At 42.9% G+C, this 16,654-nt stretch overlaps 1 protein-coding gene across 1 annotated transcript; it reads left to right on the top strand.

Annotated features, from left to right (window-relative positions):
• The first annotated feature begins 167 nt into the window (after nucleotides 1–167).
• On the top strand, nucleotides 168–15,956 carry STYXL2 (serine/threonine/tyrosine interacting like 2). Its single transcript, XM_081858450.1, has 6 exons — nucleotides 168–344; nucleotides 1,805–1,929; nucleotides 5,903–5,997; nucleotides 8,146–8,377; nucleotides 11,185–11,402; nucleotides 12,234–15,956. The coding sequence occupies exons 2-6, from the start codon at nucleotides 1,823–1,825 to the stop codon at nucleotides 15,110–15,112; spliced, it is 3,531 nt and encodes a 1,176-aa protein (XP_081714576.1). The 5' UTR covers nucleotides 168–344; nucleotides 1,805–1,822; the 3' UTR covers nucleotides 15,113–15,956.
• The last annotated feature ends 698 nt before the right edge of the window (nucleotides 15,957–16,654 follow it).

The following is a 16,654-nucleotide window of genomic DNA, read 5'->3' as shown; positions in this document are numbered from 1 at the left end:
TAGCATGATTGCCCTTCATATATTAGGCCTATTCCGCAGCCAAGTGAGGTCCCTCGATGGGTGGGGATAGAGTTAAAAAGCCCAAGCAGCGACTGCACTTCTCTCTCGCCAACCTGACAGCCAGTGCCTGGAAGTGCTATTATTAGAAGGCTGATAAAATTTGAGGCTGACAGTTGTCCTGCCCCTTTGGGAAGAAATCACAGCGAGGGAAGGAGGGCAGCGGCCCTTGTCCTGACTGTGATCCCGGCGGCCTAATTCCCTGCTCTTTTTTTGACTGGGTGCTTCACTTTACTGCTAACAAGGAACATTAAACTGTCAGGAGACGTACCCTCCCAGCAGAACCGGTAAGTTGCTGTGGGGCTTTCATAGCTTCTTGCTTCGTTTGGTCTTGCTGGGTCATTGTGTGGTGTCAACAACTGCCACCGCCACCCTGCCTGCGGAGGCCTAGCTGCATTCCTGACATCTGAGACAAGCTGCAAGGGGGGCGAGAAAGGGGACTGTGTAAGGGAAGAGGCATCTTCCCTCACGGCCTGAAATGGAGCAGGTATTTTTGTTGCACATTGATCACACATCTCTCCTGTATGGAGAAGCCTCAGGAAACAAGGGCTGCCTCTCTAGACTCTGTCCTAACAACCCAAGAGCAGGATCCCAGGGGTGCCATTTCAGATTGCTGTGGGGTGGGGGACAAAGTGCGGTGGTAAGGCTTATAGGTCCACTCAGAAAATTGAATTGCAAAATAATAAAAAAACCTCTAGCCCTACTTTATTCTGAGCTGCATCTTAGTTGGGGGAGAGTCCCACTAAACACAACCAGAGTTACTTCTGAGTAGACATAGGGCTGCACTGTGAAGAGCATTTGTTGTGATTACTTTTTATACTTCATAATAGCTATTACCTATGTGAACATTCATGCTTAAAAAAAAAAAAGCAAAAGATTTTGCTTTTAGAAGGCATTTTAATGCATATGCCTATTCCACTAATCAGGGACCATTGGTTTTGGGCTGGATGTGATGGCCCTCACTTACCCCTCTGTGTATGTATTGGACCTGTGTGTATCTTTGGATCCACATGGCCCTGGATTGCTCTCCCCGAGAAGCAGCCAACTCAGTTTTGCCAAGTGGGGTGGAGGCAGGCAGACTGCTGGGGACTGTGAGCCCAGGGGTATTAACACAGACCCTCCAAATGTCCCTATCAGATTCTGATTTGGTCCTGGAACGTCTCACATTTCCTTAAGATCTCTCTATTTTCATCGGAGAAATGTTGGAGGGTATGGAGTTATCCGACCCCCGAGATATCCAAAGGCAATCCTGTATAGGGAAGTTTTCTTTCATGTTTGCTGTTTTGTTATGTTTTTATATATGTTGGAAGCTGCCCAGAGTGGCTGGGGCAGCCCTGTAAGATGTGTGGGGTATATATAGAAAAATTATAATTCTGGAATGGGACATCCCCATTTTCATCAGAGAAATGTTGGAGGGTATGTTAACAGTTTCTCTAACTTCCATTAATATAGTGCTTCCAAAGTGTCTTGCCTCCCTTCCAGTGGGTGGTATTGCTTTATGGCAAACATCTCTTTGGAAGAGAGGCCTGGGGTTTAAAGTCGCGTGGAATCAGATGTTTGATCTCAATTGCTTGGGGTGGTTCGTCGTGAAAAGGAAACCTCTCATACTTCATGTCCTCAGTCACACACAAACCCCCTTTCTGAACCACACCAATCTGCTTTTTGTAGCTTGGCAGATGGGTTGCCCGATGTGCCTCTGCCTTTTAGTACGTTCTGATCCTCCTAATCCCACCCTCCCCAATTCCAGCGTGTTCCCACAGCAACTATGGCAAGTGGTATGGATTCAGATGGTGAGCAGGTGGTGCCCGATGGAGAAGGCCCTGATGTGAAAGCCGTGCAGGCCCACTATCTTCGCAGTCCCTCTCCCAGCCGGTGAGTCTTTTGCCAAGTAGGCCTCTATATCCCTCTGATCACACGGAAGAAACGCCAGCCATTTTCTAGCCTTCCCCCTTCCTTTTTTAAAATTACCTTACGCTAACCCTGTGCATTATCCAAACCCTGAGCAAGGCAGTATTTAAAGAGTTCTTTCTTATTTCTTTTAGAAGCCAGGGTGGAGAGCTCATGCATTATTTAGCTAATCTAATTGGGTCAACTGAGGTTTTCCACAAATTCAAGTGTTATTGGGGGAAAGCATTATCAAAGTTAAGTGAGGCAGCACAGAGGAAACAGAGCCCACCCAAGCTGCCATCATTTGCATCAGTCTTTTCACAGTTCTTTGATTTGTTTGGATTCAAGCGTTTGATTCAGTTGATTGTACAAATTTGGAATCTTATGTGAAGCAGGATTTCTGGGTCTTGCATAGAGGCATGCCCAGTAATCCCAGTTAGAAAACAGTAGTCAGCCCCTATCTATTTTTGTGGTTTTCTTTATCAAGCATGTTTTAGTCTGCAAGAGAGAGCCTTTTTCAATGCCCCAAACCTGTGTGATCTTGCCTTTTTCTCATTCAAAGGCATCGCTCAGTAGATTTCGACCCAGTGTGCGGCAACTGTTGGTGCGGGGGGGGGGGGGGAGTGAATTCCTTGCTAGGGATCATTAAGAAAGGAATTAAAAATACGGCTGTTGATACCATAATGCTGTTTTCCAAAGCTACGGCTTGTCCACACTTGAAATACTGTGTGCTGTTCTGGTCACCTCACCTCAAAAAGGATATTGTACAGCCATCAAAGGTTCAGAAAAGAGCAACCAAAATGGTCAAGGGAATTTGAGCAAGTCCTCTAGGTGGAAAAGTTGCACCATTTGCAATTTTTTAGTCTCTGAGAAAGGAAGGAAGGAGGCAGTGAGCAAAAGCATGGTCCAGTCTATATGAGTGTCTCAGTAGAGCCTATTAATGAACATTTGTACACTTAAAGACATAGTCACAAGTAACCCTCACCCCATGCATTCACTGAACATGTAAAAGGGGCTCGTGTTTTCTGGCGTGTTCTTAGTTCCATTCCTTAGGGATATTAAAGGATAAATCAGGGTTTGTAGGCTGATTCATTTTTTCTTTTATCTGTTTCTGTTCCCATGGCTGATGATGAGACTGAGTGCTGCTAGCCAAACCATCTGTCTTTCCTGCAGCTTAGATACACTTGGCCAAGTTCGTTTTTTTCTTTGCATATGGCTCATTTGCATGTACATTGTTAATATGCCCTAAACTTACTTGCAATTGCTTTTTTAAAAAAGTTCCATAGTGTTTTGAATATGTACGTGAGGGCAGTCACTTTGGCTCTAGATGTTATTGGGGTGATCTGTTCTTTCTCTTTACCATGCTGCTAGATTATTCTTTGGGGAGGAGCAAAAGGGGAAAAGACCACCCACTCTCTTAGACACACACAAATCTATTTTGTGATTAAACAACTTAACAGTTAAATTCTATTCATATCTACTCAGATTGTTGTTTTCAATGGAATTTACTCTCAGCCAGTTAAATATGCCTAAATCAGGGATGGGGAAAGTTTGGTCTTCCAGCTGTTGCTGGATTACAACTTCCATCATTCCTGACCATTGATTATGATGACTGACGCTGATCGGAGGAGAGTCCAATAACATCTGAAGAGCTATATATTCCCTAAATTATTGTGCCTGATTTTCAATGTTTTCAACAGGTGTTTTATTTTTCCTCCTGTAAAATATTGGAGGAATTCATGGTTTAAGCAACTCAAAATGCTTTTAACTAACATTTTTCTTGTTGTTGGCAGAGAGAGGCTTTTTATACCAGCCTGTTGTGCTTCACTATGGATCCAGCAGTCCTCAATAGAGATGGAAGGGCTCTCTGTTTGTTTCTTCACTTGCTCTAGTACAACAGAGCTTCCAAACCCAAAACTCCTGTTCTTAGAGTTGCCACATTTTCCCTGCCACTGGCTGTGTACACCATACCTTTAACGCTCATTTGAGCCACATTCTTTCCTTCCAAAAATTCTGGGCACTAGTTTGTTAAGGGTTTCTGGGAATTGTTACTCTGTGAGGGGTGGACTACAGTGCCCAGAATGTGCTTTGATGTGCTTTAAAGATGCACAGCCATTAAAGGCTTCATTCTTTCTACAAATGGCATGTCAATTAGGAATTTGCCAGAGATAGTTTTCATATCCTTAGCTTGTAGAACAACCTTTTCCAACATGGTGCCCTTCAGATGTTTTGGTCTACAATTCCCATCAGTGCCGACCGGCTTGATCATTGCAGAACGACCGCTTGGTGGCTTCCTTCACACATCCATGAGCAGAAAGCTAATTGGATTCTCTGCATCAACACCTCAAACAGGTGGCTTTGAAAGTAGCACTATCAGTGGAGCAAAACATTGTCTCTGCTTCAGTTTCAGCATACTCAAGAAGGCAAGGGATCTCTTAAAAGTATGAGTTCTACTTGTATGTTTGCTTGTAATGCTGACAGAACAACACCTTGCAGTCCCTTAATTACAGAGCTTCGTTTAAGTTGAGGAGGCGTAACTCAAACTGACATCCTCTGGTGCTATAAAGGAAAAAGCATCTTTGTGCTGCAGGGTGTATTGCAGAGGATGGTGTGTCTAGATTTTAAAGGTTGAAATTCAACATTGCACTATGTTGATTGTTCTTTATAGCTTGCCAGATGGAACAATCAGGTGCTGTTCTGGGGGTTCTCTTGACCATTCCTAGCCAATTTTGGGGGACACAGAAGAAGGAGGGGGGGAACCCTATTGTACAAACTGAAGTCCTAATGCTGGCTTCTGCTGCTGGGATGCATGAGTTGAATTCTGCCCTAAGTAATCGATTTCTAGGTGAAATGGCAGCCTTAACTTTAAAAGGGCTGAAGGGGAGGGGGGCAAAAACTTTGTTTACCTTTGACAGAGGCAATGAAAGGGCAATGCTCACACTTGCTACATAAACACCAGCGCTCCATTCCTGCTCTTTCCTCAGCCAGTCCCTCCAGCTTAATATGCATTAGCTAAAGCCTCAGCTCTCTAGTGCTTTGTACACTTGACCCCTAGACATCACAGGCTTCTCCCGGCCTTCTCCACTGCCACTGCCTTGGGAAGCTGGCTGCCCATATAACGTTTCATGGTCGGTTGCTATGGAGACCAATTTTGATTAATGCAGCTGTCAGGCAACCCTCTGTTTACAACAGTCAGAGACATCTGGACTATCACCCACCCTCTAGTGGATGAAAAGGAAACATCTTCCTCTTCTGTAAAAAGAGACACAGGACTCCGTAACTTTACCACAGTGGTAACTAGAGGGAGAGATGTGGACTGATAAACCCCAGAGTCAAAGGGAGACCGCAGTGCATCATTTGCCTCTGAGCTGCCTTTGAGCTGATACCGGGTTCAACAAGTTCCTCGTCCCCACCTGTATTACTGTACATCAAAGAATATTACAAGCATTATATTACAAAATCTGTGTATCACTACAGTATCTACTATGAGAGCATTCTTGCTCTTCATTTTGGAATAGGGAATGGGAGACAGTAGATTAGTTTATACAAACATTTTTTTGTTTTTGCTGGGAAATGCTTTTCCCCCACCGATTACTCCAGTTTACAAATGTGCCTCCATATGGTAAAATCAACATACAACAAAGGGAAATGTAGCATTTTCTGTAGATGAATTTTATGTTATAGTATCTTAATTCTGCACTTTTGGGAAGAGGAACACATTGATGAGAATGAATAATAAAAGAAGCATTATGGGGAAATTTAAACTTGTTTTGCCATTTTTAAAATTGCTTGTGTGTATGCAAACATGGGCCATCTCCCAGCGTCACCCGCTTCCTTTCTGCTGTACAGTCTCCCCTCACCCTCAGGCTGCTCTGTTTTGAAATAGTTGTGGAAGCTGTCAAAGGTGAGTCAAACAACTTGTAGAAGCTTGCCTCACATCGTTGTCATTTATTAACAGATATTCGGTGTTATCGGATACAGACACTGAGAGCATCTTCATGGAGCCCATCCATCTGTCATCTGCTGTGGCTGCTAAACAGATCATCAACGAAGGTAGGAGGCAGAAAGAAAAGGCAATGAAGACAATGGGTTTATGAGTAAGGGGAGGCTGATGAGTAGGTGCCCTCACTTTTGAATAGAGGAATAGACTAGATGATTTCTGGTCCCTCCCTCTCAACTCAATTATCTTATAATATCTGGAGACCATTTATAGAACCTCTGCTGATTAAGGTTACTTCCATAATCACAGTGTATTTTTTAATTGCTGTCCTTGTGCACTCACTTTTTACAGAGATTCCAAATGACATCATCTTTATCATCATCATCATAACCACGCCTTCTTCTCTGACAGGGACTCAATCACAGATATCAATACTGATCACTATCCCATTCCTGTGTTTTCCTGTATTGTTCTCATATCTTTATTAATATATTTTGGGTAGCGTTGTTTAATTTAAAACATTTGCCATTCCAGCCTATCTAGTGTGTGAACTGGCAAAGTGTCACTGGGCTACTGTACCTTGAATTAGAAGGTTTCTTCACCTTTGCTTCTAAATGCTTCCTATTTAGCAGGGTGATTGCCCCTTAATTAGTCATCTCCCATTCAGCTGGGGAGAGAGGGCTTTAATTACTGGTTCCCTCTAATACAAAAAGAATAATGAATAGAGATCAATAATTAAACCTTCCTACCATGGGTTATAGGAGCCAGCGAGTTAAGTGGCAATGCATTAGTAATGCTACTGCCAAACTGAACAAGAAGCAATCAGAGGCAAAAGATGCAAGGATAAACCTTCCGAGTACAGTTGCTGAGGACCTTTGCTGAACAGCCCTTCCTTCCAAGTTAAATATTGTAGAAGAATCCTGGCCATGGGGTTGGGTATTGTTGGATATTTAATGCTATACTAAGTAGCACGTGGATTTACCATTTAAATTCTGTTTGGTGAATTCTACTCATTGTTATAATCAAGTGCCTTAACAATGCTAAATGGCCTTGTATGAAAGCTACTCTAGTATCAAACAGCCCCTCTTGATATGTCTCTCTTTTACATTTTGCTAAACAAGACTCTAGGGGTTTTTCTTTTGAATTCAGTGTGGTGCATCACAGCGCACTCTGCAACTATAGATGAAGTGTTTGCCCTAAAAGCTAGCCAGGCTACTTTCTGCCTTCCATTCATTATTGGAATGAGATTCTACTTAATTCTATATTGAAATACTACAATACAGTAGAATGCTATGATACAGTATTTTATTTGTTCTATAACATTTGTATACCCATGTGACTGAGTTCTCTGGGCAGTTTATGGACTATTAAAAATACAAACTAAAGTTCAACATTTGCACGGCACTAAAACCAGTGATGAATATATAAATAAACACCAATGTAGCAGCTAAAACAATGTGAAACCAGCAAAGGGAATAACTTAGCAAAAAGTTCTAAAAGCACAAAACAGGTGTCTCCATTATAATTAAAAGGTCCGGGAGAACAAAATATATATCCAACTGGTAACTAAAACACCATAGCATGGCATCAGGTGAGCCTCTTGTGGAAAGGCATTCCATACAGGAGGCAAAGTCACTGAAAATCCCTTTCCTTGTCTCACTTCATTAGGTGGGGAAATCTGGAGAAAGGTCTCAAATGAAGATCACAAGGCTTAGGCTTACCAAGATCCCATCAATATGATTTCAATATTCAATAGTCCATCAAGATTATAGCTTGAGCATTGATGTGCACATAGCTCAGATCAAGGGCCCAGGCACTTTGAGAAGATCCATACCATGCCTTTAAAGCACATTCAATGCACATTTAAAGCACATGGCTTTCCACCAGAGAATCCTAAGAACTGTAGTTTCAGCCTCACAGATCTACAGTTCCCAGCCCCCCAAACAACTGACAGTTCCCAGGATTCTTTGGGAGGAGCCACATGCTTTAAGTGTGCACTGAATGTGCTTTAAATGAGTGGTGTGAATCTGCCCTTTGTTGAACACTCATTGAGAAGCATGTCAAAGGTAAAGGTAAAGGGGACCCCTAACTGTTAGGTCCAGTTGCAGACGACTCTGGGGTTGCGGCACTCATCTCGCTTTACTGGCCGAGGGAGCCGGCGTACAGCTTCCGGGTCATGTGGCCAGCATGACTAAGCAGTTTTACCGTTGTCAAAAGTAAACAGGTGCAATTTTGAAAATGTAAGTGTTGTTTCATTCCAGAGCTGAAGACAAAGGAAGTGAAAGCAGATTCTGGGTGTCCAGGGATGCTGGAATCTGCAGAGCAGCTACTGGTGGAAGACTTGTACAATCGGGTTAAGGAAAAGATAGATGATACCAGCTTGTTCAACACACCATGTGTCATGGATTTGCAGAGGGCACTTGTGAAAGACCGTCTTGAGTCTCCAAAGGATGCCGTTGATGAAGTCTGGCCAAATGTCTTCATAGCAGAAAAGTGAGTAGGAAGACTGTTTCTCTTTGATTATCATTCCTAGAGTTGGACTTCTCACACTTTATTGGAGAAGATGATCAATAATCCTAGGTGAAAAATTAAAATCTTTCAAATGTCCCATCCCAAGATAAACTTATGTAAAAAATACCACTATAAAGGCAGAATCTGTTACAGACATACCTCATGTTACGTCTGCTTCAGGTTGTGTGTTTTTGTCTTGTGTCTTGCAGCAACCCGGAAGTACCAGAATGGGTTACTTCTGGGTTTTGCCGCATGCGTGTGTGCCGATGCAGCACTTCAGCTTACATCAGTTCCGTGTTATGAATGGGCCTCCAGAATGGATCCCATTTATAACGCGAGGTTCCAGTGTATAGGGTGAATATTATATCCTGATCTCCTGCCTGCATTCCTGTGAATGACGCAATGCACTCTTGATTTGAATGCAGTCAAGGAGATTGTACATACACCAGTGGTGGGAGATCAGAAACCCCTAAACCAAATTAATGAGGGAAGTCAGTTTCTTAGTCAACTAGTTGATGCTGTTTCTATTGCATTGGGGAATTGGCATCTCACATAATTGCTGGAATCTGAAAGTTTAAATTGGACAAGTGAAGATTCCTTTCCCTCCATCAGGCCAGAATTGTACTTTGCAGCCAAGGTACAACTGCCACTGAAACAGGCAACCTGATGTCTCTTCCTTCTATCACCTTCATAACATTTAGTTATGCAGAACTTGTAACATGGCATTATGACTTTTCACTTCCTTTTTCCACTTAATTGGCTGCCATTTGCGGGGGTGGAAAAAATTATAACGTGATGGCATCACACCATGCATTTTGCATTATTAAACGATGCCAGAGGAAAATGCACAGCCATTACTTTCAGAGGTCAAAAGGTGTTGACCATATTATGTAGTTCCAGCCTCCACTTGCCATGCCCTGATTCTCTCTGATTCATGGTATGAATAAAGCCTGCTTTAAGAAGAAGACCAGCCAATGTACAAATAACAGCTGCTGTCAGTGCTGTTTTAAACAAAAGAGCATGAATTATAAATAAGGTCTTCTAATTTCTGAGCCATTTTTGTTCATAAAAAAAGCTTTTCCCCCAATGGTTGCTTGTCACAGTTTCCAAATGTCAAATCACGGTGATTATGACACAATTTGGTATATGAGTCTTTTAACATTTTCAGCCATCATATTTTCTTAACCCAGTTATTTCAAAATCCCAGTACATATTGGAACGAAGGCCTTATGAGATATCTTGATGGTGTTGCACTGGAAGAATCATTTATGTGCCTTGCAGATGATTTGCTCCCTGCATTTGCCACAGTGCCCAGGGCAACAATAGTAAACATTTTATCAGTGGGGCATTTATGACCCCAGTGATGAAGTGCAGCAACTTTCTAAATACCCTGTTTGGTGGCTCAGCTACCCAGAAGGCAATCTCATTCCAAATGAGCATGGCCACTCATTACAGTCAGCAAGGGAGGCTCTTCTGTATGACCAATCAGTGGTGGGGGCGTGGCTTGGTGAAACATTGGCGATGGCTGCTATAGTGATCCCACCTAAATTATGTAACTTCCTTCCTCATGAGGTCTGTTTATTTCCCTTTCTCTTGACTATCCATTGCCTGGTTGTGACATTATTATTCAGGCAGGTATTTGATCTGCCATGCTGACTGGCCCTTTTTTAGCTGGTTTTATATCCTGCTCCTGGCTCTTTGTTTTATTATTGTATCACTGATGTTTCTTTAATTAATTTCGTAAGTGTTCTTTAAATGTGTTGTTAGCCACCCAGAGTAATGTGGCTACACTAGAAAGGTGAGGTATAAATCTGCCTAATATAAAACACCGTTATGAGACTTCCAGAGATTTGTCATGTTGGCCTGGTGCACATGTCACTGTAAGCCAAAGTATATCTGGCACTGCACAATCATGCTGGCTCCCAAAGGGGAGCTCATGCCAACTCCACATGGCATGGCAGCAAAGTCAAGGTTTTGCTTAGCATACCATCCAAACTTGGGGTCGTGGTTAAACTCGCTCGTCTTCTACTATGATCTATGACCAAGAACAAACCTTGGGATCATGGTTAAAGATGAGAGCATTTAACCATGATTGTGGAACTGGAGAACAAACAGTGATTAACTGCTGTGCTGCACTAACCTAAACAGACCAGGAAAGAGCTACGTTATGCAGTTTCCTTCCTGGCAGCCAGCATGTTTGCCAGGGCTGTCTTAAGCATATGCGGTGCCAGGGTGCAAAGATCTACCCAGCGCCCCCCCCCCCCGGTTGCCCATTCCCTGGCACGCAGGAGGGCGGAGCTGGCCAACCACCACAGCATCTCGCTGGCTTCATCACCCCTGAACTCATAGCGCAGAGCTGCCCGCAGCAAAAGAGCCCACTGCGGTGCTCCGACTGACGGATGGGCTCTTCCCCGGACTCAACTCTTGGGCCCCAGACTCTCAGCCTGGTGCCCCTGAGAGCCTGGTGCCCTGGTGCCCCGCACCCCTAGCGCCTATGGGTAAGACGGCCCTGATGTTTGCACTGAGCAATGGTTTGTCTTAGCATTGCATGCAATTGTGTCCATTGTAACCATTTTTGTTCGACCAGATAGTTAACACACATTGTGAACATGCTCATCACTTACAATACTATTTTAATCACCTGGGGGTAGATCATTCATATTGCCGGTCTGTACAATCTTGCAGAGTTCCTCATCAATTCAACCCGTTTTTTTATTGCTGGCCTTAGGCTAGTTTTCAAATACTCAAGAGAGTAGGCAGAATCTAACCTCTCTTCCTTTGTCTTGAAGGAGTGTTGCAGTCAATAAAGGTCGCCTAAAGAGACTAGGAATTACTCATGTGCTTAATGCTGCTCATGGCACTGGTGTGTATACAGGACCAGACTTCTACAATGGCATGAACATCCAGTATTTAGGCATTGAGGTGGATGATTTCCCAGATATGGACATCTCTAAACATTTCCGTGAGGCTGCAGAATTCCTTGATGAAGCACTACTAACCTACAGAGGTATGTAGGGCAAACTGCACAACTTCTCATTTTCAGCTTCTGTTGGTTCATTATCATTTGAGAAATAGATATTAGGGCCCCTCATACACACTAATGAAGTTCCTTCTACTCTTCAGTCTGTTTTTTTAATGTTTCTACCATGGCAATGTTAACCATTTAGGAAGATGACAATAAATAAGTACATTGGGTTGAAGCCAACTAAGTCATCTCAGAGTGGACTCATTGAAAGCATCAGACATGACTGACTTAAGTCCATTTTAAAGTTTCTCCTCTGAGTATGGGTACCACATTTATAATTTATATACATATAATAATGGAAAACATGTTTAATAAGGTGAGGGGCAAATTCTTTCCAAGTTCTTTGCACCAAGCTTCACACCAGTGGTTTATCAACATTAGTGAATATAAATTGGGGGAAGATGCAGGAGTGGCCAGTGTGGTGGAAACCATGGTACCAACATGGTGTCACTTAACTGAGAGTAAGCCAGGCTGAGCTCAATAAGAATTGCTTTGGATTAGAAGGGATTGCAGCATATATTCCCCCATTTGCTGCTATGCTTAAAATGTTTTGAGATTTCTGTGATGAAATATATAAATTATTTATTTAACTTAATTTACCATGTTCCCAGTTTAGGTATTAATGATAAATTAAATCAAGACTATTGATGGCAGAACCCACCCACCCCCACCAACTATTTATTTGATCCAGAAACTATTTCAGAAATAGACTATTACATACTTCCCAAATCCAGTGTCCTCCAGATGCTGTTAAACAACAGTTCCCAGTATTCCTCTGGCAGTAGTTAACCACCTATATAATTTTACTTCTAGGAAAAGTCTTGGTCAGCAGTGAAATGGGAATCAGCCGCTCAGCAGTGCTGGTAGCTGCTTATCTGATGATCTTTCATCATATGACAATCTTAGAAGCCTTGATGACTATACGCAAGAAACGCGCCATATATCCCAATGATGGCTTCCTGAAACAGCTCCGGGAGCTCAATGAAAAGCTATTGGAGGAACGAGAAGAGGAAGGTGAAGAAGATTCTGATGATGACACAACCAGTAGCCAGAGTTCTGTTGTCAGAGCTGGAAGCTCTTCCTTGATGTCTGGGAGAGAAGATTCTGGGAGTATCATGGGAGCCAAAGTCCACTCTATCATGGTGGAAGAAGAAGACACAACAAGCCTCCTGGGAAGTGTAATGAGTACCTCCTCTATGGGAAAATCCAGCTTGGTTTCCAAGCAGCCTACTCTTATCAGTGAAGAAGAAGAGGAACAACTTTATGAAGAATGGAGGAAGAAGCAAGGCTTGCCTGCAAAGGAACTTTCAAACAAGGATGGAGAAAGCAAACCCTCAGACCTTACGTTTCAGGTACAGGAGGAATCTGAGGCGGATATGAGTCGGATGATCCAAGAGTGGCAGTCCAAAAATGAAAAGTACCAAATGGAAAGCTACTTGTTTCCCAAGGAGGAGGATGGAGGTTCTAGAATGGGAGAAAGGCCATGCTCTGTAAATGATGTAAGTGAAACAGAAAGTGTGAGTAGCCAAGAGATCAGAATCTTGAAACAACAGCTAGAAGCAAGTGGCATTAACCGAATGAGGAGAGGGCGTACAGATTCCATGTCTACAGAAAGCAGCTGGGATATGTGGAATGAGAGGATGATGGAGATAGAGAAGGAAGCTTCTCGGAAATATCATTCCAAAACTAAATGTGGTCATGAGAATCCAAGGCCTGACAATGGAACAAATGGGAGGGATATGGATGAGGAAAGTATATTATCTGATACTAGCTCATTTTATAATTTCTGTCAAAAGAACAAAGACAAGCTTACTGCCTTAGAAAGGTGGAAAATCAAGAGAATCCAGTTTGGATTTCACAAAAGAGACTCAGAGGCCTCTGAGAAATCAAAGGATGAAGATGGCAGCCAACAAAATAAAGAGGCTATGGAAGAGGAGAAGAGCTTGTCAGATATCAACCTGACAGCTTACCAAGCCTGGAAGGCTAAACATCAGAAGAAGGTAGGCAATGAGAATAAGGATGATATTGTGGAGCTTGCTAAAGGTGAAGATTCTGCTTCTTCCAGAAGAAAGCAGAGGCGAATGGAGTTACTTGAACACTCAAAGAAAGTTCTGGAAGAAAGTCAGTCTCTCTGCAGCTGGGAGGCAGAGAGTACAATGAGTGGAAGCATCCCTTTGTCAGCCTTTTTGCCATCAACAGCTTCTGTAAATGGTGCACAGGATTCTGCCTCAGTATTGAGCATGCAGACCAATCGCTCATCTTTCTCTCAGGCTAGAGGCAGTAGTGGGGCAATGTCAAACCATTCAGTAGCTACAGGTGTTCCCAACCTTCCTGTTGGCCCAGAAGACACTATATCTATAGCCAGTATTCAGAATTGGATTGCCAATGTTGTTAGTGAAACTATTGCTCAGAAACAAAATGAGATCCTAATGTTGTCCCGCCCATCGTCGGTATTAGCTTCAAGTGTTAAATCAGTTGATGATGACAAGGCATCTCTGCTTAGTGCACAAAGTGGCTTATCACTACCCAGCTCACTATTTCACCAGCAGGGCAACCAATATGCTGACACTCAGTCCATGCTGTCTTGTAACACCTCAATGAGTGGAAGGACAGGAGGATCCAGCTCAAGCAGGAAAGTGACACAAACAAGCAAGCCTCTTTACAGCCTCTTTGCCGATGAGGTTGACTTGAAGAAACTTAACAGAAAAGAAAGGGAGATGCAAACAGAGATGAGAGAGAAAATGTCAGATTACCAGACCGAGAAGGTTATCAGTGACAATAAACGTAGCACTTTATTTAAGAAGAAAAAGATCAAGGAAGAGGATGAAGATGAGAAGGCAGAAAATAATGCAGAAAATGTAATTGGTGGCCTTAGGTACCCTTTAGAAGCTCATAACGACAGGAGTGACACAGCATCTTCTTTCTCAGGCCAGTTTGCCAGAGCAGGTGCTATAAGGTCGGAAGTAGAAAAGAATGTAAGTAAGTGGCTCAGTGGCTTGAAAACAGAAGAAAAGTCCTCATACCAGGACTTCTCTGGAGCTAGTGGAGAAAAATACAGGAGATCATCATTCAGAGAGGTGGACACTGAGGCTTCTAGCTATAATTTTTGCAGATCTCAAAGAGAAGAAATTGATCGCTCTTCAACCTTTCAGTGCAAAGATGACTTGCAGAGAACCTCCTCACGATTTTCCTCTGCCTCTGCACAAGAAGATAAGGCAGCTCGCACATTTACACGGTCCAAATTCAGTGAGACAAGTTCCAGAGAAGAAAGTCCAGAGCCATATTTTTTCAGGAGGACACCAGAACCATCCTGCAGCTCAGAATCCCCTGAACCACCCACCAGGAATCGGATCAGGTCACATCGCTTGGAAGAGCGCGAAGAGGAGTCCAGTTCAGACACATCTGAGTTTGGAGCCAAGAGAAAGTTCACCCAGAGCTTTTCAAAGTCTGAGGAGAATGCAGAGAAAGAAGAAAAGGTAGAAGAAAGAAAAGAGTGTTATGCATCAAGGCAGTTATTCAGACACAGGCAAAGCATGCGCAAGGAGGAGGAGGAAGAAATGGATGATGATGCCATAATTGCTGCCTGGAGGAATCGGCAAGAAGAAACTACGGCGAAGCTCCGTCAAAGAAGAGAGGAGCGGAGTGATAGAGAACAAAGTCATGCCAGCTCCATGTCTCCCCCTCCCATTTGAAAGAAAACTTCCACAGTCCCTACGAGAAACCAAGACTAAAATGCCCCTCAGTTTCATCAACCTCCATTGCATTTCCTATCACCCTTCCCAGAACAGAGCACTGCATTAATCCTACAGGTATTCTCTTATCTTTAATTCTCAACCTGAGATGAAGATACTAATGACAGTGGCTCTTCCCAAGAAAAAGGGATTGTGTCAATAGTCAATTATTGGTGTGCAGAAATGTATCAAGTTGTTTCTGAGACAATTTCTTCAACAAAACAGTAAACATAATTAACAATAATAATCAAAAGAAACAACAGAGGCTCAGCTAATTTGCTTCAGATATTCATTTGATTCTGTTTACTGCAATCATTGAAGAGTCACTCTGGGGTTCCCGCCCCCCTTTCCACTTCATCATGATTAGAATTGGAACAAAATCAGCAGCCTTTGCCACTAGTTTGAAAACGTAGCTGCTCTTACAGCATATATGCCCTGTTCCCTTGTGGATAGTACAATTGAACTTATATTATTCCTTTCCTTCTAAATCCCAAACCACAGAGCCTTTTCTTTCTCTTGTGTGTATCAATAGAAGGGAAACTACTGAGAGAATAAATGTAATGTTTGTTCCCATGACAACTTGTAACTGAGCAAAATATCAATCATTGGTCACATGGGGAGATCTTGTTTAAAGGTTTTAATTTTGTTTGCTATAAAGGAGACTACACTAGATAGAACAAATTACCTTTAGAACAAAACATCAGGCCCAGCCTTAGAAAACATATGCTACAGTGGTGATTATCCCTTTTAAATGTAAATCCAGGATATATATTGGTGTGTGCACATTAAAGGAAAGAGAGTCACATCTGTTTGTTTGCTATGGATCATGGAATCATAGAATTGTAGTGTTGAAAGGAACCCCAAGGGTCATGTAGTCCAATCCCCTGCAATGCAGGAATCTCAGCTAAAGCGTCCATGACAGTTGGTCATTCAACCTCTGTTTAAAAACCTCCAAGGAAGAAGAGTCCACAACCTCAGGAAGGAGACCATTCCACTGTCAAACAGCTTTTACTGTCAGAAGGTTTCTCCTGATGTTTAGTCAGAATCTCCTCTCTTGTAACTTGAAGCCATTGGTTTGGGCCCCACCTTCTGTATCAGAAGCAAAAAAGCTTGCTCCGTCTTCCATGTGACAGGCCTTGAGATATTTGACGATGGCTACCATATCCTCTCAGTCTCCTCTTTTCCAGGCTAAACATACCCAACTCCCTCAACCATTCCTCATAAAGCTTGGTTTCCAGATCCTTGGTCATCTTGGTCGCCCTTCTCCTTGCCATAAATTCACCCCACCCAGCCTATTCTTTGTCCAGAATGTCCTTCTACTTCATCTTGCTCCTCAGACCTTCCCCCTACCCTGCATAAATCAGGAGCAGCCAGACCTGACACCATCTTCAGCTTCTTCTCTACATCCATAAGAATGAGCTGGTAATAAAGTAATAAAGTGGCAGAGGCCTGAGGTGATAGAATTGACTGCATCATTTCAAATGTTGGGAGGGGAAGAGAAAA

This window comes from Podarcis erhardii (assembly GCF_964252035.2).
Source record: "Podarcis erhardii genome assembly, chromosome: 4".
NCBI classification, from domain to species: domain Eukaryota; kingdom Metazoa; phylum Chordata; class Lepidosauria; order Squamata; family Lacertidae; genus Podarcis; species Podarcis erhardii.
Note: the sequence above shows the minus strand (reverse complement) of the source record. Positions and strands in the feature narration are given on the sequence as shown.